Source organism: Sphaeramia orbicularis, chromosome 12 (assembly GCF_902148855.1).
Source record: "Sphaeramia orbicularis chromosome 12, fSphaOr1.1, whole genome shotgun sequence".
Lineage (NCBI taxonomy): Eukaryota > Metazoa > Chordata > Actinopteri > Kurtiformes > Apogonidae > Sphaeramia > Sphaeramia orbicularis.
In genome coordinates this window covers 16,884,452-16,909,650 of record NC_043968.1, presented here as the reverse complement: position 1 = coordinate 16,909,650, position 25,199 = coordinate 16,884,452, and the positions used below count along the sequence as shown (strand labels likewise).

At 39.4% G+C, this 25,199-nt stretch overlaps 1 protein-coding gene across 1 annotated transcript; it reads right to left on the bottom strand.

Annotated features, from left to right (window-relative positions):
- Positions 1-917: 917 nt before the first annotated feature.
- tbca (tubulin cofactor a) lies at positions 918-10,571 on the bottom strand. The gene is made up of 4 exons (XM_030150107.1): positions 10,420-10,571; positions 5,116-5,221; positions 3,176-3,262; positions 918-1,614 (listed from the first exon to the last, which is right to left on the bottom strand). The coding sequence occupies exons 1-4, from the start codon at positions 10,470-10,472 to the stop codon at positions 1,534-1,536; spliced, it is 327 nt and encodes a 108-aa protein (XP_030005967.1). The 5' UTR covers positions 10,473-10,571; the 3' UTR covers positions 918-1,533.
- Positions 10,572-25,199: the final 14,628 nt, after the last annotated feature.

The following is a 25,199-nucleotide window of genomic DNA, read 5'->3' as shown; positions in this document are numbered from 1 at the left end:
TTAGTGACTCAAACTTAGCAACAATTTCACTACTTTTATTCTGGAGCCATGTTACTTCAACCATGACGCTTTAAATGCCATTATTTTTTTTACCAATATCTTTCCAGATTGCTTTTTTTTAAAAAATATGTTGTACCTTATTTTTGTGGGTAAAACTCAGTTCTTTTTTTTTTCTACTGTAGTAACCTGAATTGATTGAAAATGTGACAGAATCCATTTTTGACATTTAACGAGAATTAAACTGAAAATGGCCAAGAACTGAACAGACATCTTAGTATTAGATCATGGTTTAGCCTTGAAAACAAGCCCTGATTAATTCTCAGCAAATAAGGAATCTCTGCAGAAAAGCATAGGTGTATCAAGTACCGTGCAGAGCTCAGTGTGTTCGCAGTGCTTGTAGTGGCTCCATGCGTGGGTAGTGTTGTGTCAGTGCGCAGCCTGCGTGGCTCCTCTGGACACATAAACCACAGGTGTAGCGCCCCGCCGATGCATCTCATGCCTCAATTAGCGCCGCTGCCCTCTGTATGGACTCGATTAGGCCGTGATTTATCCGAAAGAAATATAATTATACCTCCAAATAAAATAATCAGCATTGAAGAGCGATTTCCTTAACGAGATGGAGCGGGGTAGATGTCACGGAGTAGCAGCGCCTCATTAGGGCGGTAATGAGACTTTGGGGTGATCCCGATAATTATCGAAATGTGTAAAATAAGGATCAAGTCAAATGTAACCTTAATTTGTCTGGCAATTGAGTTCATTTATTAGTATGACTATTTAGGAAGGACTCCCTCAGCCTTAATACAAGGTGTCGTTATTTTAGCCCATTTGGATAATAGATGGAAGCGCTGCAGGGACGTCAGACAGCTCTATTTTGTCATTCATGGCCATAACCAACATTTGTCATTTGACTGATAGGGTTGCCCAAAGTGCTCTTGTCTTTATTGTAGGTATCAAGACACAATCCATTTCACTGCTGTTGGGACAGGAAAACCAGCAGGTGAATACACTGCAGTTAAATCCATCAGATGGGACACGTGTTCTAATGTTAGAGCCAATAACAGTCTTACAGGAGTGTACAACTCAGGTAAAGGGAATGATGCACTTGGATTAGGACAATATCATCTGCAGATTTTCCTTCAACGCCCAAAAGCAAATCAATCCAACAGTGGCCCGATGGCACAATTAAAACTGATGCTTATTAAGACAACAGAAAAAGAAAACACCAGTGTGAATTTAATCAAGTCCAGAGTATAACAAATGAAAATGTAAGAAAAACCCTCTACTCGTCATGCTGTAATCAACAGAATGTTTTATCCTAGTCTTGTGGGATTGTGCGCACACACACACACACACAGAAGACAAGCGTGCTACAATGTGGTGGCGCATTAAGTGTAAACAGTAGAAAGAATTACATCAAGAACAGAGACTTAGAATGATTCAGTTTGCCTCCGTGGGTTCCAAAACGAGAGCTGACGAAAGGAATGGACATTTAAGCAGTGGATCTCACAGTGAGGACAGAAAACAGATCAGAAATCATCCGTCAAGCTTCACTGAATCCAATATGTTTCTAGCCTCTTTGTACTCCTCTGTTTCTGCCAATTCCTCTTCTGTTTCCTGAAAAAGACAAACACACGCAGTTTGATTTTGTTTCTAGCTTGAGTCATATGAAGTCACTTAGCAGCAAAGAGTTAAAATGCAGGAGAACATGAATGTGTGACGTCCATGTCCTTTGCTAATCGTGTGTGCTTGAGTTCTTGTGGTGGTCACCGCAGTGACAGCGCTGCTAATGAACTGCGATGAGTGTGGCTGTCTAAAGAAAGACAGAAGCAGGGTGAGTTATAGGGAAGGGGACATGGAGCTAATTCCAGGATACCTCCCTCTGCCGACCATTCAGCTCTCATGTGACTCACACCAGCAGCTGCCTCTCTGCTGCTCGCCTTTAATTGAGATGACCCTGAGACATGCATGCTTATGTTTGCTTCTCACTTTAGCTGCTTATGTCCTGAAGGGACAAAAACACTCCAGGGCTGAACACAGGGGGTTAAAATAAATAAATAAAATCATGTGACAGATCACAACGTTCAATTCATAGAAAGCACAAAACAGCATATATAGTGTATGTATGTGTCTGTACATGTGTTTGAAGGGGGGTTATATATTTTTGTATGCAAGTATATTATGTTTGGCTGTATATAAATTTAACGAAGGTCCTGTACTTTAAGTGGGTGGGAGGCCAATTGGATAGGAACTGGATACAACAGTTTCATATTCAAGTTTTATGTTTCTTGTTGTACATTTGAAAATTGGAAATAAAAAAAGACCTTGATCAAAAAAAAAACCCAAAACAACATACATAATTTTTGCTAAGACTGCCCCAGTTACTTGAATTAACCGAAAATTGTTTAGATACCGTTGTCCTGCCTAGGAATTAATCATCTCACAGTAGACAGTGTTTATAATCCATCCACCACTAAAACTGATCATGAATAGTTTTTGCAGAAATGTAAAAGTATGACTGCACAGATGTATCCATATCAGCCTTGTTTACCGACATCAACAATCAGCAAATGACAACATTTAAGCAGTTTAACAGGCGTATGTTTGTTATGTCTAATTAAAGGTTATTTCATAAGTTTGATTAAAGTAGTGCTCATTCAAAGATGGTGTTATCGAGACTTTAAAGGACTTTATATTTAACAGTGGTATTATCACAGAACTTCATAACAGTGCATTTCTACAGATAAAAGCTGAAATAAACGCCTGTAGACCATCTGTCAAAAGCCCAAATGATAGAGCGAGTTAAATGCCATGTGAAGGCTCAGATCTGCGCAAGAGTAAGAACAACATACACACAGTTTGAAATGGTATGATGCAGCCTGTTTTCATACAGAGATTTCCCCCAATTTTATGTGTTCACAGTGTCTAATATTTGAATAATACACATTCTTTTGACAGATGCTGTAATGATATGGCTCATAATTCTAGTGGGAATGGTCACTTTTGGATTCCATTTGGAGAATATGACAGCTCGGTCACCTATAACAACACTGTTACATAGTGTTAAAACGTAAATGTTTGTGATTTTGCTAATATCCAACAAACTTTAGGAGGGCTAACAAATCAGTTAGCACCAAAAAAGAATGATTTGATTCTGTGACAACTACACGTTACTTACTAATAACTGAAGCAGATCTGCATGTGCAGTGGCCAGCCGGCGGCGGCAGTCTGGGATCATCATTTTGGACTCCTGCAACACTTCCAGCTGCAACCACACAGAGAACAAATCAGCCCCATCAACATGTTTTTAAAAACTGGATGCCCCCTGCCAGTGCTCCACAACATTTTCCATTACCTATTGATTGCCAAAAATCAACACAAGTTTGAACATTTATTTTACAAGTTTGGCAAATTAAGTTAAACAGCTGGATGCAGGCACATTCACTCAGTGCATTTCGATGTCGTCTTGTTCCTTAGTGTCCCACATACACTCTGCTGTGGTTAACATCTCCCAACAAGCCGAGGTATGAAAAATGTTATTGAGTTATCGATCGGGCAGGGAGCTGGGCAGCAGGGGACCACCTCGATCTGACTGCACACCTGGATGAATGAAGAAACCCTGAGCCGAGGGCACAGTGATCAGGCGTAAAGAGGTATTACTACGCCTGGAACTGGAACTGAAACTGTGTTACAGCCTGGGTAACTTTCACAGCCACGGCTAATGTGGAATTCCCCCAGCTGGCACCCTAAAGAGCAGAGAGGAGTTGGCTAACACTGTCAGACACACTCACTCATGACAGATGCTTCCTCACCTAGCCCTCTGTCGAGCTGGAAAGTCTAAACATGGACGCGGTCACACACATGTACATTACACGGCCGTACACACTGACAGGCACAGAGATGAACTCATACTCATAGAGGCAGGCGGACTAACTGACATGCTGAAAGGCAGCAAACAACTAGTCATGCTGGTTGCCATCGAGATGTGACAAGGTGAGGCAGACTAAGCAGAGGAGTGCTGAAACAAAGAAAAGTCACAGTGCCCTCCCTTTGCGGTGGAATGATCCCATCAACACTGGATAAGGATGACACTTACAGCGTATTGATTCCATTAAAATAAAAACCTCTAATCCATCCTGCCTCAGACCTCTCATCTCCAACCATAATCCATCTGGCCTAGCGATCTCCCCATTTAACACCAGCCAAGCCTCCTGCTCAGCCGGAGCTGCTGCTCTATGAATGAACAAACACAACAAAAACACACACTGAATTTTAATGTTACCAGAAAACATAATCACCTCTTGTGCCTAATTTTGAAGCCCCTCCCTGTCTGATACAGCCAACATTAAAATGGAGGCCGATTCATTAGTTTGGCCAATTAATCAGCGGCAATAGAATGTTTTGCAAAATATCTGATAGCAGCCAATTCTTAACATTAACTTCCTCGACTGGAATTATTGATTTTGGGGGGAAAATAATGGCTCAAAAAGTAAAAGGTGCACCTCCAATTTCCTAGATGTTGAGTTCCAAATTTACTGATATATTACTTTGACTTTGACATTCAACATTCGACTTCAACTTCTCACAATAGAAGAGTATTGGACAATTAATCTTGCTAGTGGCTTTTTCATGCTCACACCGGCCTGTAAAAATCCACAATCTGTCAACATCTGTCAAATATCGACTATGCTGTAAGTTATTATTTCCAATACGTTGTTGTTTTCATTGCACATAGATGTAAAGACATGATAGAGGTTATGGGCAGAGTGAGGCATCAGAGTGGAGGATATGGACCAGTGATCTATTCATACCAGCATGTGTCAGTAAATAACAAACTCCTCTGAAGTAATATATGATTATATGTGCATCTAGCATATTATAAAACTGCTCTCAAAACATAATTCTTCATTATCACTGTTGAATGATCTCATTATATGAATGAAGGTTTACTCAAACTATCAACCAAGACAGAATTTTCTTCATTACTCTAATAAAGCAAAGCAGTCATCAGTTATAAGACTCAGAGTGACAACAGTCCATATGGATATAAATGGTGCTTACAGTATAACACAAATGTCTTCAAAACTAAACGTAAAACTGTAATTACCAGTAACCTACCTGTTTCTTGATAACGTATTCATCTCCTGCCTCTGCTTTCATTCGCTCAATCTTCTGCTCCTGCTGCTTTGCCTCGTTTACGTATGCGATCTCCTCTTTTGCCAGCCTGTGGACAGTAAGAACAGGGACAGAGGAAGTAGTCAGTTGTTAGTTGAAAGCACTGACACTGTGTTGTTCCATCAAACATGAAACATAAATGCACAGCCTCCTGGACAGATAATATAGGCTGAACCATGAAAAGGCGGTCTCTGATGGTCACCTTTTTCAGACAAGGCCATCTATCTTCATTCTATCCAACGTTCCTCTGACTGAGGGGACACAGTGAGATCATCTCCCACAGGATGGTAAGATACACACCTCAATAACAACCAGCCAACACATCATTCCTTCTCACTGCTGAAGGGCAACACACAGTACTGGTGTAGAAAGAAGAAAACTACACTCAAGCATGCTTTGATATGAAACCGTATGATCTTACATTCATTTATTATAAAATGTTTAAAAATAAGTCTGAATACCCAACAGTGATGGATTCCAGCATCAGAACAATAATAATGTGGCACGAAAGGGTAGTTTATTTTTAAACTAACTTTGAGTAATGTGAAAATACTGAAATACAGCAGCTGTTTGATGCTTGATGTGCCACTCTGCACAATGATTTAGAAATACAAGTCTGTGCAAAAACCTGTTCCATCAACACAAACTGGGTCATTCTTTAACTGTAGTTAAGGATGGCTGCTTTGCAAACAAATGCAGAACAACTATTTAGCCTGGCAGAATACGACAGAAATCTACTTTTATACTATTTATGTGTAACCACTACCAGACAATATGACTCAACATATGTAAAGATGCATCAATGAAGTGACTGTTATTTTGTGGATACACTGTGCTGATAACAAGTGTATAGTATAGGGGAAATATATGTATTGTCAGCATGAAAAATGGACTAGAGTCACATAACAATGGATTATGCTTATGTCAAAATTGTTTTTAAAAGAGGTTTAGTTGCTTGAAAAGACACAGAGAAAAGATGTTTACAAAAATGTCAGAGGAAATCTAAATTATTTACTTAAGAGTTCTGGAAACTGAGCAGACAAATGGAAACAGCACAGTATTTCCACATACAGCCAAATACTGTATGTAAAACTGGCAAACACTAACTATAAAATATCAAGATTTTTAATACTGATGAAAAGTCGTCAAAATTACAAAAAGATTTAGATACAAAATAATCAGTTTCACTAAGTTCATATGTTCATTTACTAAGGAAAATGACCAGATTAATTTGGATCCTTCAAAAAACAAAAAAAGAGGAAAATCGAGCAACTTCCACATCTCATGTAACATGTTTTACAAAACAGTAGTATATGCTCAGTGTCACACACTGAACACACATTGGACCTTTAAATGACATTGTCTTGAAATGATGCCATTGCACAGGATAACATTATAAATACAATCTGCTTAACTGTGCAACTCTAATAAAAATATAGACATAGATAAGCATCATGCTACTCATCATATTAAAAACAAACTGCAACACGCCTTCCAACCCACATCTTACCACGCATACGTATCCGACTCCTTTATCCACTCTCACTAGCTTTAAATCACAACACACATACACACCCACACACTACCAGTCCTTTTTAGAGATTAATTGATCATCAATTTAGTCCCTAATTTGGACCAAGTCAGGTGGTAAATGGGCCTCTTTTCCTTGATTGTTAGTGAAAATGGGCTTGAGTACATTGATAAATTTTGATTATTTATCAATTACGGGCCAAATGGAACTAAATCTATTAAACAGATTCTGACCCTGATTGGCATAATGGAGTTTGAAAATATCGCTACTGATAATGATACCCAACTAATAGTCTTTTTCCGGCTGTGCCCGCTTGTCGGAATGACAACACAAATTTCATTTTTCATAAAATCAGCTGCGTGTGCATAAGTGAGTGATCCTTCATTAATCAGTCACATTACTGTAGACCCTTCCCTTCATGTTGCACCGCTCCTTGCTTAGCCATGGAAGCCAACAGCACTCTGTCATATTTTACATCAATTACCACTCGTTCTAATTCAGTTCCATCAAGAAGCTATTTAAACAGGGACCATATGCAAAAGCAGCTCCTGCTTTTCACTCTTGTGCTTGATGCAGAATGAGTGATGTCACCTGTTTAGAGTAAAAAAAAAAAACAAAAACAAAACAGTGGCAAAGAGGGAGAAAGATGGAGAAAGGAAGGCTGGAATAATTTGAATAAAACTGAAGGACAGTCTAATAACAAAATGTCCATTCCTCCCCTTCCAGTCCTGATGTTAATTTCTTATTTCTCTCAGACTTGGAGCGCTGTGTGAATAAGGGGTGGGGTCGCGGCTGGTTTTAAATAGACCTGCCACCTCAGGCTTAATGGAAAAGGCAGCTCTCTGGAAAATAGAAAAAAAGGGAATTAGAACCAGCCGACACACACATTCGGCCGCCTCCTCTAGCACTGTATTTTTGAGCCACGATGTAGTCTGTGCTGGGACCGGAATGACAAAGGCAAATTACTGTTGTCATTTTATTAAGGGCATCCGCCTCGCTAGGGCAGAAAGGCACTGACTGGAATGTGCGAAAGCCACTGGAAATAGACCCGGCTAAAAGAGCAGGCAGGTTTCCTCTAAACCCCAATATAGTGAGGGAGGAGGGAGTGAGCAAGGCGAGAAGGAGACAAGGAGGGGGACGCAGGAGTATGAAGAGGCGGCAAGCAATGACAGTCTGTACATTTAACTTCAACTGCATGATTAAGGGTCCAAGTTGTGGTAATATTTTTGACCTGGAGGGGCTATGATGTAATATCTCACGTCTTATGTCCAAATACCAACTTTGCAAATATCAAGTCCAGTGGTAAGGTTAAATCCTGGATGATAAAGTACACTACTGCACTTAAACGCTGCTGTTTTTCCTACACTCGACACACTGTGACATTATCCTCTATGGGAAATCCAGCCACCATCATTACCACCTCAGGGAGCCTGTTAGTAATCTGACCCTCATCAAAACACAATCGATACTGCATTACACTAACACCATTGACAGAGGGAATTAAGGGAGTGCCTGATCGACGAGAGATACACTCAGACTGTCACACTGAGTACTATGCTGAGCCCATTATCTCACCACAGCTCATAATACCTACTGTATTTTCTATTTTGGTATCACAAATGTGGCCACTGTACAAATTTAGAGGGAACTTCTATTTATTCTATTTATAAATCAAAAGGTCTATATTTGGTCTAATACTGGTCTCTCAGATTTGTCAAAATGTAATGTGTGAGCTGTGTTTCCCATATGCTGGATTTTCTTGGATATTGATTTGGGTTATCTATTTATTAGTCTTGCAGCATAAAAGACCATCTTCCCTCTTTGGCAATGACAAACATTTCTAGATAATCCATAGTCTTGGCAATGTTTTCACATTATAGACTATGTTTATGGAGCACAAAAATCATATGTTTATTCTTCTTAATACAGGAAATGTCTCTTTTAGCTGTACGGTTTGTTACAGGCTATATGAACGTTCTGAAAATTGTAAACTGTGGGTACAGATGTTTCATTTCTATATGTAACAGCCAGTAAAATCAACGTGCCTGGCTGATTTTACTAGACAGTCACTGGTAATAACTAAATAAAGTATGTTACTTTCCGTCTTGGTTTGGACTTCTTGACATGAGCAGGTAATGTCAATGACATAGTCTGTTATGAGTAAAAAACACGATAACAATTAGAGAATAATTATTTGTCAGTTTTATCAATTTTCAGTTTAGTAGTGATTGTATTTATTTTAACCATCAGTATGATGGTTCAGTGTTGATGTTAATTTTTGAACAAACTTTTTCATTTCATTGTTATTAAGTTTAATCATTTATTCTCCTGATCGCCACTCATATACAAGTACAAAGTGTCATCTACAAAAAAACATGCAGCATGATTATTGATTATATATCTAATCACTGTCCAGTACTCCAAAAGTAAACTCAACATCTTATAATTTGTGATTTAATCTTGTGATAATTCATTATTCCCTGCTACATGGTATCCTGTAATGCACATTGGCCTACATGTTATATATATATATATTGCACTAAGACAGGGGTGAGGTTCAAAGAACAGACAAGTGTTAGATAACACCAGGGTGTGATCTATGACCAGTCCAAACTACAGATGAGCAACTGTTCAACAGAATGACCCATATTTACATTTGGTGGTGTCTCGTCTTTGCAGCTTTCCAATAGGTCATAATTTACTGACAGTTGAACCCTGGAGTGTTACATAACTGTACCATGTATAAAAGCAGAGTTTCTGTGATGCACCTTTGAGACAGCTGAAAATTTTCTGTTTGTCTCCATATTTTATACAATATGCTTTAAAAATCATCACTGGAACTGAGGACTACTGCAGGAGGACACAGAGATGAGCATACTACCAGCATTTGAGCAGTTAACACACTGTTCAGTAAATCTAGGTATTGTCAGATTATCAGGTTCCATTTATGCATGTATGAAGCTTCTTTGACTGTTTTTTTTTTTTGTTTGTTTTTTTTTAATTAAAACCTTAAGCCAAAAACAATGTGACTTTAAAGTGATGCTGGGTATTCTTCTGTGTTTCTTGACAAGCTCAAAAGCAAAACAAAGCTGCTACTATTATGGAAATGTTGAGACGCTAACAATGCAAACTGTATCTGTACAGTTATGTAGCTCCTTTTTAAATATATGTAGTGTCTACACCTGAAGCTACAACACAATACAAATAATCTATCGCCTCAACTATATTATGTGGTTTTAATAGCATTAGTAACAGTTCAACAGCAGTGAGATGAGCATATTGTTCAACAGTGACTTGATGTTTGACACTGTTTGTTCTAGCCAGTGAATTAGCTGTGGAGCTAACAGGCTAACATGAGACATCATGGTTAGTTACCACAAAAACGTCAGCTACCAAACAGCAACTCTGCTACTTATATTTTCTGTTAGTTTACATTATCACATCAGAGGCGCTTCGTACTACTTCGTAGATATTAAAAATGCAACGTAAAGCTACACCGCTGAGCTGTTTTCGGCAGTTACTAGGCCTGACTGAAGCACTGGACTAAAGTAAAACCTCCGCGTGAAACACTCTCTGATACCGCGTTAGCGCGATGCTGATCAGCCGGGTCTGAGCGGCTAAGCTAGTTAGCTTGTCACCTTAGCTTCATGTTCGTCAGCGATATTATCTTATTTAACGGGCTAATTATTGCTCAGATGAATGAAACACAGTCTTACCTCTTTACAATACCCGTTTTAATTTTGATTTGCCGTATTCTTGGATCTGCCATGGCTGTGGATGATAGATATTAGTAGTAACGTCCAGTGGTTCTGTGTGCGCGGTGTGCTAGTGGAAGGCAGTGATGGCGAGTCGATCACAGAGAAATCGATGCGTGAGAGTGGATTATTGTCCGGTGTTTGGGTGAGAGACTGACAGGCAAGTCCAGCAGAAAAATCACCACTGTGTCCTGGTACTTCTAGGATTTATTTAACCCGTGTGCTCTCTACTCACATTTATATTGGATGGATGCAAGTTTATTATGTCTAAAACAGAAAAATACTGACATAGGCCTATTTAAAACAACATTACTCAGCCTCATTCACATAAGAAATAAAAGAAGAAATAAATATAAAAGAAGCATTAACATGAAAAAGCCCTGATGACTTCTCCACATTCCACAAATCACTCTTATATTTTAATATTACACTTAATTTGAAAATGATGATTCACATGCCTTTACAGGTCACTGGGGAATGGAAATGATAGGTCAGTTGTTGCTTAATCTGAAGTAAAAGTGCAGATAGTCATCACCTATAGGCTACATGAAAACTTCATCAATGTGGAACTCTTAAATAAAGCAGAAACAGATTTGACACTAAAGGACAGAACTGGATCCTTTCTCTCTTTCTAAGGCATAACATATTAACATACCTCACTGAGTATTTAAAGGTGTCCATGATCATACCTCCAGTTGTTTTGTTTTGTTTTAATTTTTATTTAAATGGAAAACATAATGATATACACAGCAAACACAATAAAAATAAAAAGAATGAAAGAGAATCTTAGACAGCTTTTTGTCAGCCAGCAGCCAGTTGGATGTCGCTAGACCTACATGCTGTCTTTAAAGTTAATATAGATCTATCTTCTGCCATGCATTTATCTATTTTTTCTTTAAATAGACTTTTCACATTTGGTTTTAATAAATGTCAAACTACCAGTATATACAAAGAAATATTTGATACTCTGTGTATGTTCAAGTTTTATGAACCTCACAATGCGTTCAACCCATTTCTTTATTTACACAGTATATCAATTGACATGGCTTCTAAAGCTGTGTAAGTAAGACAACAGCACATTCAATATCATTTGAATCTTTGTGCATCTGATATTGATTTGTGTTATCTATGAAAAAGAATCAATTTCATACTATTCTTCAAGGCTGCTTGTATCAAGATATATATTTCATCACTATCTGCTTTTGCGCCTGACAGTACCATTAAAAGTTAATGTTACTCAAATACACTTCTGCAAATTATGGCATCAAATTTAGTGTAAAAGACTGAGATCTGCACTTCTCTTTCTCTGCAAAAATATAATACTAATTCTAAACAGTTTGCTACGTAAAAGGTATTAATTGCTCGCCACATCTGATCATAACAATTTAACTGCAGCAGCTGTCAAGTCAAGGTTGAATGAAAGGAAATTTACACCTCTGCTCATTCAATTAAAGTTTTTCTTGAAGCAAGCAAAGTAGAACCTGTTCTGTGTTAAATAAAGGATTACAAATCAACATATTACATGTCAAACAAATATTTCATTTTTTCACATAATTTCCAATATTATTAAGCTACTGCTAACATGACTGTCTTTATATTTTTCATCACTTTCTGAAAAGTGTCACTTATTTATAAGGTGGAAATAGGCTATGACATCTAACATGCAAACTGATTTCACTTCATATTTATTTAAAATGATGATGCATTTGTGGTTTTCACACAGGTCTGTGTTTGAAACGTATTTTTTGTGAGAGCTGAAATGATTTAGAGATGAGCTTATATTCTATTGAAAAAAAAAACCCAGCTGATTCATACAGCATCACAAAGGATCTGAAATGTAAATAAAGCATATTGATGAATCTCAGAAAAGCATATCTTTCCACCTTACGAGGAGATGTTGTTCTGCTGTACATAAAATGAATCGGCCTTCTTGACTCCTTTTAATGAACGGACATGAAAACGGCGTTATGCGTCAAAATACGCCTGTATGTGTGAAGATTTACAAATTTAATATTTCACTATAGATTCTGGGGCTCGGAAAGAACTTAGATTTATAGATCCGCACATGCCTTCCGATGCCAAATAATTATAATAAGTTGTGATTAATTTACATTACCAAGACTAAACAGGTTAATGTAAGAGGGCAGAGATTTGTTAATTTTCTCTGTCACCAGAACTATCTAATGATGTTAGATTTGAGATTTGCCATGCATTAATTCACGTAATAACTTCCACATATTACTCCATCGCCAAAGATATTATCTGGTCTAATATATATTTCTCTCCCGCACCATTCGTGGGTAATGAATGGCGCAGGTTCCTGTGTATATGGATGTGTGTGCGCACTGGCTGCATGCCTACAGCCGGGCCTGCGCAGGAGCTGCAGCAGAGAAATTCTATATCAGGCAAAGCTCATGTGATTGCATCTGAGTGCTGGGAAAACCCTGAGCTCTCTCCCTGCAGCTTCATGGCCGTTGATTATTGGTATTTTCCGAGTTTTCCAAACTAATAAGTGGCACTATCAAGCATTTGGAAGCGCTGTGAGACTACAGACGGGCTGCTAGACTTAATTGATATTGAGCGAGGCAGTGGTAGGCGCGGACGGGGCCGCTGCTGGGTAATTTGCAGTTTAATCAGCGTTTGTAATGAGAGCCGCTGATTAGCGCGGGGTGGAAATAAAAGAGAGTTACAAGGAACGTCTGTCAGAGTCCGGTGATAATTCACGACTAATTGTAATGATTAGAGCAAACTGGATGACTTTGGAGTTTTCTAATGCGTTGCCTCGCCTGTGTGCGTCTCCGTGCGTTTGTGCGCGCGCATGGACTGTGTGGGTGTGACATAATGAGAGAGCAATATGTGCGTGCGTGTACGCGCTTGTGTGTGTCTGAGATGTAGTTGTAGTCCTTAAAAATTGGATATCAATTCACTTTTGCAATTTTCTCCCTCAGAAAAAGTCAAAGCTTCTGTGCGTACGTGTGTGTGCGTGCGTGCGTGTGCGTACATCCAATGGGCCCGTTTTGCGCACGGAAGAACAAGGCAGAATCGCACAGAGTTGATTATCAAACAAAACAGCTAATTTATAACTGTTTCGGGGGGGTTGGAGTCGTTGATGGACTCTGCGACAGTGAGGGCGAGATGTATTCCTCGAGACGTGCCTCGGCCACTGCTGGAATAGCAAATGTGAAATTAGTGGGAAATGTGTGTATGAACGCCTTCGGTCAATTAGCGAGAGCGGAGAGGAAGAGGAGGGAGGAGGAGGAGGCGAGGAAATCAGCTGGTACTCTCACGGTGCAGATCTGCGTGGGGAGAACGCGCGCGCGCACACACACACACACACACACACACACACACACTCATAGACGTGTCCCTATTTTAGAGGCTTTATGTGATTTCCACTGAATTGTAATAAAGTTGGGGAAATAATATCTCTGACTTGGATGGAGATAAAGACAAGTGTTGGGTAATTGGCTATTTTGGGGCTCTATTTGCAAACCTGCTTCAGTGTTTTCTTTTATCATAATGGCTTATTTCATAAAAACACGCATTCTGTGCTGGACTCAGTAGTCAAGTGATATGTACAGTTTTATATAGAGCACCGGGCATTTGGAAGCACTGTGAGGGTACAGACTGGATGTTAGACTTAACTGGTATAGCTTCAGTTCATTCAGAGCGCTTACTAATGTAGTATTTAAAAAAAAAATAATAATAATAATACTGCCAATATTTTTCAGTCTGAAAAAAGGGGAAAAAACATTGCTGGGGATATTTAATTTGTTTAATTTTTACCACACATGATGAATTTAGCTTGTATTATGGAAACATAAAATTTCAAACTGCATTTTTAACCAAACATATAAACTGAAAAGACAAAACCAATAAATGTAAGATAGATAGATAGATAGATAGATAGATAGATAGATAGATAGATAGATAGATAGATAGATAGATAGATAGATAAGTTTATTACAGACTCATGGTCCAATGGTAAAATGAAACAATAAGAGAAGGATTGCTCTGGAAACTAGCCAATTGACTTGTGACTTACATCTTAAGACAATAACACACTTACAGGTCTTTTCATACTACACCGTTGCCCATAAAGTTGGAATAAAATATTTTTGCATCTTCTTATGAAATGATTGTGAGAACGTGATTTATTCTTAATAGACAAAGTGTAACTGGTACTCAGTATGTAATCTTTGTACCTGGTCAAAGGTGATTACTGACGTATATAATTAGCAATAAAAACAGGAATGTGTCTGAAAACAAAATTATTCAAATTTTATTGTGAACAGTGCATACAAGGATATTTACAAAAGTCTTTTTATTACTTTTTTTCCCCATACTGTTAACATTTACATGACAACTGGACTTGTTCGTATAAAAGAAAAGTCTTCCTTAATATTTAGAGAAATAAATCTGTTTTTCACTGCCATGCCAGGAGGTTCCTTGGTGCCCCCTCTGGTGGGAGACCCCATTTGCCCCACCACCCTCTAACAAAACCCTATTAAAATGCATATAGGCTTGTTTAGGCACCGCAGCAGCACCAGGAGCAGCATGGATGACCTGTTTGGTATCAGGTGTGATGTGCCACTGAAGTGACCTTCTCCATCTGATTTCTCTGGTCTGCTACACGGAGTAGACAGAGGCTGGACAGGAGCAGCAGGACGCCCCATCCCATCGATTCTCCAGCAAGAGGTTATCTATACGTGGTATTTTAATGTCACAGCGTCAGGCCAAATTGATAGTGATAAATATTTGCCGGAAGATTAGGTGAGGGGAGTGTGTCGAGGGGTGCTCTATCTCAGACCTGTAACCCCGGCAGAGCTGTTCCTCTCTGTGTCGGATTAGCCCCATCCATCCAGTGTCAATGGCTGTCTTGTTGAGAAAATCAGTGAGTAAACACGGCTGACAGAGAGAAGGAGAGAGAGAAGCAGAGTGGAGTGTGTATGTGTGTGTTGGGAAGCTGATTACTCATAGGCCTACAAATAGACTCCAAACTCCGCCTGGTCCCTCCCGAAATGTCTTTTCCCTCTGTTCCTCTCCCATATTTACCCCCCTTTCTGTCTCCAAGCCCCCCCTTCCCCCCTCCCCCCTCCTGCTGTTCTCACTTTGTCCCCCATCAATCACTGCGGCATTGTGTCCTGGATGTTATATAGAGTGACTTAATATCCCCTCCTTCATCTCTATTCGCTCCCAAAATCATTCTCCATGAGGGTCCGAAGCTTCAGCCATGTGTGTTTATGTGATTTTTTGTCAAGAGGATGTTTGTATGTTTGCAGTCCGAGCCCATAAACAACCACAGAAATCATATAGGTTCACTACTTTGTATATAGCTAATGTAGGTGGTCATGCTGCTGACATGTATGCACATATAAAGGGTTAAATATTCCAGGATTCCACTTCTTTTAAAGGTCATAAATGACATCTGAGGCAGAGCTGTGTAAACATGTCAACTTGAGCATCTTGAATATGTCAAAGACACATAATATATGTACCATTTTTAGGCCAAATGTAAAAAGAAGGCAAAAAGACTAAAGTTAGCCTGGAAAATCAACTCTTTTTGGTCACTAATTAGAATAAACAAATAAAAAAAAAACTTCAATTTTCTCAGTGATTGTTAAGTAATTAACTTAAGTGGATGTAATCTAAAAATATTCTAACTAGGCAATCAAGGAGGAAACCCTTATAGGTAACACACAGACCGAGCACAAGTTATTTTTCTGCAGCAGTTTACAATTCCTGCAAATTCCCCTCATGGTTAAATCCACTGGAGTCGTCTTTGAGCCTTTTTGCCCTCTGTGTAAAATGAAGACATCACATCTCCCAACGCCGTCCCTCGTATTTTATGAAGGGTCCCTGACAAATAGGGCCTCCCCGCTACGCTTGGGTGGCTAGCTTCATTCCGCACTTGGCTTGTTTACATAGCACCAGGACCATTTCCACGGATTAAACAAATCACTGCCCGAGGGGGACATCCATAATCTGCTAACGGGTCACCAGCAAGACAGTTATTAATGCCTGTGTCTAGTAATAGGGGTAGAATAGATGTCCGTGTCCAAAGATGACCTTCCCTGGATGCAGTACCAACCACTCCCTTCCATTTATTATGGGAGAGAGAAGAAAAAAGAAAGAAAAGAAAGGCTTTGTCACACATATCTTTTATTTTATTATTAATAAATGGCTCCTTCTAACAGAAAAATGGGGTGTTTCTCAAATCAGTTTCAGCTTCTGTGGGGAATATAGACTTGGTGATGAGAGTCCATCACCTTTTATCAGCTTCTATCACTCTCACACAGACTTTGTGACACCTACAGTAATAGCAGGAGACATTTTTCCTACGAATAGAAAGGCCAGCGAAGACGATCAGTAAAATATTGTGTGGATCTCGGACCAATTTACTTCATCATTCCACATTACAGCCTTATGAATTGTTCAAATTTGATAACAAGCACTCAATTCACTTTATTATGTAAGTTAAATTAGACTTTTCACAAAAAATAGTTGCAGTGGCTTTCAGTGGCTCCTTGAATAAAATGTAATTTGTGTGAGAATTTGTTGTATCTGTCACAAATATTCACAATTAGCGGCGGTAATTATTTGATAGTTTCTGCAATTACTGACTAAACGGTTAAATTTGGGACTGTGTGGAACCCTAATTGGCCTAAATGTGATATTTTGCATATTTGCATAATGAGGAAAATGGTAGAAAATTGTGTTCATTCATTTGTGAAAAATCCTATGAATTTTATGAATTTGAAAGGTCTGTTCCTGCAGTCTGTGACTTTCCTGGCTGCTCCCTGAGGAGATCAGCGGAAAGTGGGGCACAGGCACCGAGCCAAATGGAGGAAATATGGAAGGAAGAAGGGAGAAGGAGGAGGAAGGTGTGGAGCTTTTACACAACTTTATGTGGCAATCAGGGGCCGGTGAGACATATACAGCAACAAAAAAATTGTTTGATTTACTGGAAAAAAAGACTCATTTGAGTTAGTTTATGCACCTGCATCCATTTTTGTCTTTTTCATTTTTTCTGATGACAGAGGAAATTCAGTCTAATAAAAATATTTGCTTTTACCAAAACCAAAATGACTGATTTAATATGTGCCAGTAGACGGTATACAGAAGGTAAAATATCAGACAAACTTATAATTTGCAGAAATAAATAGGACATTTCATCATATTGTCTCTGCGACACTTGTCATATTTTACAGATTAGACAAAATAAGGAATGGAGGAAATTCTGTCAAGAGTCAGGTGAGTTTGTAACCAATCTGAACCTGCAGAATTTATGCCTCCATGCTCTGCAAGATATGTCAGAGGCCAGGTGCTATTGGTAGTCACTATATCTTTTTTATTCCAAACACCTACACAAAAAGCAGATGGAAGCTCAAGTTTATTAATGTGAATGTTAAGGTGTTGATCAGAAAGTTTAACAACTTCAAGGCTCAGGAAACTGTAGCTATTTAGGTTTTAAAGGGAGAATATATTTTAAAACCCTGTCTTCACCTTGTTCACAGAAGAACATGTGGGAAGATAACACCTAACAACCAAATCAGGTTTTGTTTTTCCAATAGAGTCTTGTTAGTAATATACACAGTCTTAATTTATTCTTTGTGAGTATGTTCCATATTAACACTTTAAATGTGGTTAAAAACTTGCTTTAAATACTCGACAGCTCAGATACATATGATGTAAATAGAACATTCACTGTGCTCGTGCAAAAACGTTCAAGTCTGGTCGGACATTAACACTTCTATAACACAGAGGAAGAATCAGTTGCATGAAACTACTTTTATCTCATTTTATAAAACAAAACTATTCAATGTGAAATCCATCAGCATCTTAAAGTAGTCCATCACGCACTGGCTCAAAACACCTGTTTGGTCATCATCTGTTACGGTGCAGATTCAGATCTGTTCGTCATTTGTTCAGTGTGTGACATGAAATAATCTGGATCATTCAAGGTTTAAGGTTTCAGAAATATATGAAATATAATGCATCACTGTTCCCCAGTGTCTGTTTTCTCTATTCATATAAAAAAATGAATAAATAAATAAAACTCAGATTGCATTACTTTCACCCTAATGAGAATCTGGTTGTTTATGTTTTCTGTTTTGAGGATCATCCACATTAATTAGAATTTGGCAGATCCAATTAAAATTGTAGGCCCATAATGATGTGATGGGGTTACCACCAGGGGAGCAGTCACAAAACAAACAGCACTAGTTTAATGTAAAGGTTGAGGGGCTGGATCACAAAGCCTAGAGGAGTTGTGAGTGCATGTGAACACACGTGCACACGGGACTATTTTCTCTTACAGTCGCTCTTCTCTGCCATTCCCCAGAACCTCATAAAGCTCATAGACAATAATGATCCTGCCATAGACTGTAATGATCCCACCATTTCATGGGGTATTACACTATAATGATGATAGTCCTCGACATTTGCATCCCATCCAGCCTTTAGCTGCTGAGCTGCACCTCCATCTTACCTGGCATGGGTAATTTATAGAGCAAAGGCATGAATATGCCATGCTGGAATAACACAACCCACACTAAGAGTCAAACACGGAGATTTATTACAGCAGTGTAAACCCAAAAGGCAAACAGAATCGGGCTGCATGTGTGTTCAAAGCTGAGCTGCAGGATGAAGACATCCATGAAAATCCACCAATGACAGCACATAAAGGATGATGGGAGTGTGAGACCTGGGTGGGGAGGGGGGATGAGGTGGGTGGGGATGTGGGTGTGGTTGATACTTGGAGCATTATAAAAATGTTTGCCTGCAAAAAAAAAAAAAAAAGTCGAGAAGGGAGAAAAAAAAAACAGCTGCCCTGCCATAAATATGTTCTTTGCCCAAGAAATTTTTCACCACTATTCTTTACAAACAGAGAGACACATGCAACACAAAGATGACGCACACTCAAACACACACAATCACTGGAAGGAGGGGAAAAAAACAACAACCCTGTGCGTATTTTACTCTGAGAGTTAATGGGAATAAAATACCTTGGTGGATGAGTGCAGATGTGTTTGATACAAATAGTCATTTTCCTATTTGCTGCCTCATTGAGCATGATGAATGATGGGAGTCAGGGAGGCGGCGTGATGAATGGCAGCACCTTGGCTCCATTGCATGCCCTATTGATTCTCCTTCTTTATTACTCCTACAACCCAGCTGGCTGCTCCTGCCCTCCCTACACTCTCTCCTCTCCACTGAATGGGGGGGAAGTAGGAAGAGAGTGGAGGGCTGGGTCTTCTTCCTACTGTAAAAGGCCTCTTACAGAAAAACTGTGGTGTGTGTGTGTGTGTGTGTGTGTGTGTGTGTGTGTGTGTGTGTGTGTGTGTGTGTGTGTGTGTAAACATGGAAGTGAACAAGCATAATGTGTATGTGTGCTCATGGGCTTCTGGGAGTTCATGGGCAGGGAAAAATGAGTTTTCTGATTAGTGGATTAGAGGCCAACAGTCTCTAACAGGGACTTGTTTGGGAGCTGCTTCATTATGAGGAGCTCTCAGATGACGACGAGGGCAACACAAGAAAGAAATCTACTTTAAACCTCAGGAATCCTGGGACTGAGCATTAAGGAGAAAAGTCCACTTCATGTACAGCAAACATGGAAGCATAGGCCAATGTTGTTCATAAATAAATGTGTTTTTACATTGTGTTTATTTAAAGTGAAACAAATGAATGTGTTTTATTGAGTTTATATACAAATTATAGTAATTTTACATTTAGTTTAATTACAATCTGAAAATAACAACAAAAAAAACAAGAATAATTCATGTGGTTTTATTATAAGTATCAAAGTTTTTTTAACATAAAACTCACATTTATTCATTATAATTAGGACTGAGCCTTAAGTGTTTAGAAATGTAGGGTTTTTGGGTTTTTTTTTGGAGGAAAGGCTATTTAGAGTTGGTTTAACAAAATCTTCTAAAATCCTCAGCTTTAGAAGATGAATGTTCTCTGTACAAGTTTCCTCTCTGTTTGACTGGTTGCATCATATCCACATAAATAAGATATGAAGAGGACTACTTAATATTTATTATTTATGAAATAAAATAAAAAATCATGGAAGTGAACATTTTCAGGTGGGTTACATGATGCAAATGCAGAATATCATTCACTGTTTATGTAGCAAATTTTTCTAGAAAGTATTAAAACCCATCATCATCATTAGTCATCATGATTAGTTAAAGTTCTTTTACCATAAATTGACATTACCAATGTATGTCCAGCTGCAGTTAAAAATGCACTATTAAAATGCCCTTTACAAACACATGATTTACACATGCTTCTACAACAAATATGATGACATCGTTTCCACGTGAAACCAGTGCATGTGGTGTAGGTTTGACCACCATGACAGATGATAAACTGTTTTCATGGGATTTGTTACAACCAACAAATGGACCAGTTCAAGCATTTGGAGAAAATGGAAATGTTAGAGAAAAACTGAACAAGCTGATGGATTAGTGAGTTTAGGATCCAGGCCTAAGTGATAAAACATTAATGACATTTATTTATCATTCATTTATCAAACATATCAAGATAATTATTATTGTGATTTACATCTTTGTCTTTTGGGTTTAATTTATTTACATCATCATTTACAACACAAAATGTTTCAGCCTTTTGCTGTTTTACTCAATGTTAAGTATATTATGTATGTTTTGATTTTTTTTTTTTTAAATCTTCCTAATTGTTTCCAAATGTTCTTCCTCTAGAGCTGAGGTCTGCTAAGTTTGTGTTTCTGTTCTGACAATAAAGAAGAGTTTAAACCTATAAATAACTTTTTTTTCCTTTAACTTTGTTTCCATGTTGTTGAACAAGAACTTAATCATTTTCTTTATACAGGTTTAATTCATGTCAAATTTGATGGTAAAAAAAATAAGCACTAAGTCATGAAATCAGAGACTACCAGAATGTTTTTGTTTTTGTCATATTACACATTTTATATATCTGATGTGGTTTTCTTGTTGTTATGTAGTGCATATTTTTATATCTTTCACATAATTTTTAACCTTTGTCTTTTTGTTGTTTTAATCTCAAGTCTTTTCTAATAAATAATTTCAAATATTAATAACACTTTGGATTCTTTAACTTTTTCTCAGGGCCATAAATCAGTGTTCATCCTAAAAAAAAGTGATTTGATATTTATTGTGATAATTATCAACATTCTCAACCTTACTACTGTTATGTTTAAGCATTTTTCTTAAAGGTACACATTTGTATATGTATGGGTGCACTATTGGATGTGGATGATGCATGCATTTGTGGTTACGTTGATGTTTTTTTTTTTACAAAAAGTTCTTAACCATATGTGCACGTAGTGCTATTTGCAAGAAAGAGGTGCGGTAAAAATGAATAAATAAAATAAAAAATAAAGTCTTTTGAGTCTGTCATTGGGAGAACAAAAATCATATTTTGTTAGACTGTAACCCCAGTCCCACGGGTTCTGTCAAAACAAAGGCCTGCTCATCCATCTGAGTCCAGATCTGAGGGACCAGGTCTGGGCCTGGACAAAGTGGTCTCTGCTGTCACATGAGCGTGTCTGCCTGTCATTCCCCTCCGGCTGACCGTGACGTCACCGACTGACAGAATGACACTGAGGGGGCGGATTAGATAAAGGTTATGTCACCAAAGACACGGATGGAACTTGGGCGCCAGTTATTCTAGTTCTCTTCCATTTCCACGCTTTTTAGTGTCCTGATGAAGTCGACCATGGACAGTGGGTGACAGTGGCATGTCGAAACACCAGCCAGCGAGTACATTTCTGAACACTGCATTCAGCTAGGGTCAGTAAATCCAAATCCACTTCCTGATTTGAAAAACAATACTCATTGAAAATAATGGGAAATCCCAGCAACTGATGAATTAAATTTCAATTCATTTCCTAAACGGGGCTGGGTAGAGATAGAAATGATCCCGAGAAATAATATGCATACGTGTATTACCCTCAGAGACACACAGGAACCAACACACAAAAACACACAGCCACATACACACACCTGTGCACAGTCACTAGCATATACACACAACCATCTTCCTCTCAGCATGGCCTGTGTGAAGCTTCCCAGACTAAATTACAAATGTTTCAGTGGATTGGAGTTGCAGGACATAATGAAGCAGTGCGGCACGCTGAGAGGTAATTACCCAGCAGCACTCCTGCCGTTCTGCAGCCCTGCGAGGTGAGAGAGAAGATGAATAGCCAAAGTACAAAACCACTGACCCCTCAAAAGTTTCATTTACCATCTCCCTCTCCTATCTCCCTCCCCCTGGTTTTGGGGAGCTTGGAAAAGGTAATCATCTAGGGACAGTTTTGGTAGGTTGATGAATGGTGTGTGTGGCTTTGGTGCTCGTACACACACCTATTTATCTGCTCTGGCCTAAACCCAGCCGAGCAAGGCTAGAGATGTGGAGCATGCTGAGCCTTATTGAGTCACCAGGGCTAGTTGAGTGGAGAGACAGGCCAGAGGAGGAGGAGGGGTGAGTGGTGGGGGGTGTTTAGGAGGGATGGAACGATGGAAAGAGGACAGACCGCCTGGCTGGGAGACGTGGAGCCGATCAATTTTCCCCTCCAGCCTATCAGTCATGTCCTCTCACTCTGTCCGTTTCTGCTGATGACACACTTTCTCTGCCCATCGGCCCATTTCCAGGCCAAGTGTGAAAAAGAAAGTCTGGGTGTGTATTTGTCTTGAATGTGCATGTTTGTGTGTGTCAGTCAGAGGCTAAAAGGGAGAGAGGGGGAGGGAGCGAGCACACACCTGGGGGTTGTCCAAGGGGAGTGGTGAGTGAGACGGTGGGGGCCGGCTTCTGTCAAAGTTTCCTCTCCCAGGAGTGCAGACGAGGACTGAGGAGCAGGGAAGGGGAAAGCAGACCGCAGGCCCCTCAGGTGAGTCCGACTCAGCCTCCTCTCCCAGGCGTGCCAGTGAAGGTGGCAGGATCCAAGCCTTGTCAATGCATAATGCATTAGAGGCCTCCTTCTACTGACAGCCCCCTCTGCCGCCTTCCACTCCAACAGCCTGCCCGCTAATCAAAAACGACACATCCGAATGTCCAGACATACACACAGGCGCACGCTCGCAAGCCCAAACAGACACACACACAGGCAGAAATTTACTAATCAAAAAGTGTATTTCCTAGAGGCTGACTCCCAAGAGAAATCCAGCTGGAAGAAATTGGAATAATTTATTAGCTTACAAGTTTTCGTTGACAGTTAGCCCGAGGCTATTTATCTCAGTAATAGAGAACGTCTCCAATGTGGCAAAATTGACCAAATCAAACAGCTTTGATCAGAAAATGAATCTGGCAAGGCTGTCTGTCTCTGGCTGTCCCATGAGGCGGGTGGGAAACAAACAAAACTGAGAGACAGAGAATGAGACTGAGAGAGAAAGAGAGAGATTATTTAACAAGTGACCATGGAGGGAAAAGAGAAAGTGAAGGATAAGCTCACATTGCAAGTGAAATCTCCGACTATAAATTATTATTAATCTCACAAACGGGCCGGTGATATTTAGAATGGAGGATATTGCTAGATAAATAATGTGACAACGACAGAACATCAAAGCAATTTGGAGAGCTTACAGTCTCTCTTCATTGAGTTTGAGATGGCAAAAATTGTCCTGCTTTTTCATATTACAGCAAAAGAATAGCTAATTCAGTTTGTCAGCTACACAAAACAGGAAAATGGGAACACAAAGACAACTGTCTGACTGGAAAAGTCAGGCAAACACTGTACTTGTCTGCTGCACAGTAGAATATACGCATATGATGTGAAAACTCCTGAAGGGATCTGGATACACTCCCTAAACTAAACTCCACTGCTGCGTTTCATGCACAGTGTATCTCTGTCACTCTGTCTCTGTCTCAGTGACAAAGACACTGAGGCGAGCTGTAAAACATGCTTTTGACATGATCCCCAGGCATGCCTCTCACAGTGAAGGACACATTCATTTGTTGGGGAGACTGACAGACAGTTCAAAGGGTCGTCAGGCTGACACCGAAAGGGGACAGTAAACACACCACAACCATCTCAATTAGCAGCAGGGCTTTTGATTCACAGCCGTCACACAGACATCCTGGAGATAAGTCTCATTATGTTAAATGCATGTCAATCACTCCGCCTCAGGGCAACAAAGAGGAGGAGGCAGCGGAGGAGGAAGAGAGTGTGGTAGAAAACTACAGCCATATGTGAGTTTCAAAAACAGCTTGATTGCTTGAAAAGATTGTATTAGTATCAGTCAAGCACATCAGAAAGCTCAACTCCAGCTGAATGGAGAAGTTTACAGAGAAACAACAAAAAGTAGAGAGCTGTGCGGTGCAGAAACAATGATTGGATCACAGTTGGAAATTTCTCCATAGACTGGCATTAGCATTGACCCCCATCCTCCCTCCCCTCCACCTGTTCTGCTCCGCACCTCCTCCCTCTCCTCGTCCTCTCCAATCTATCCGCTTAATGAATTTTTACCTGGCACAGACTGTTTTAAACTCCATTTGGACTTGTGCCTACAATTACCTCCTCAGAGTCTCCAAAGTAACTGCGCACAGCCTAATTAGTATGCATTATCAATTAACAAACTTAATAGCTGGCAGATTGATTGGATCCTCTGTAGAAGGGGCAGAGCTGAAGCGAAACACAAAATGAAAAATCATCTCCCTGTACACTTCTCATTTCTCTTGCACACAGATTCATGTATATGTGAGCAGTTACATAATAACGCCGTAGAATGTTGACTTTT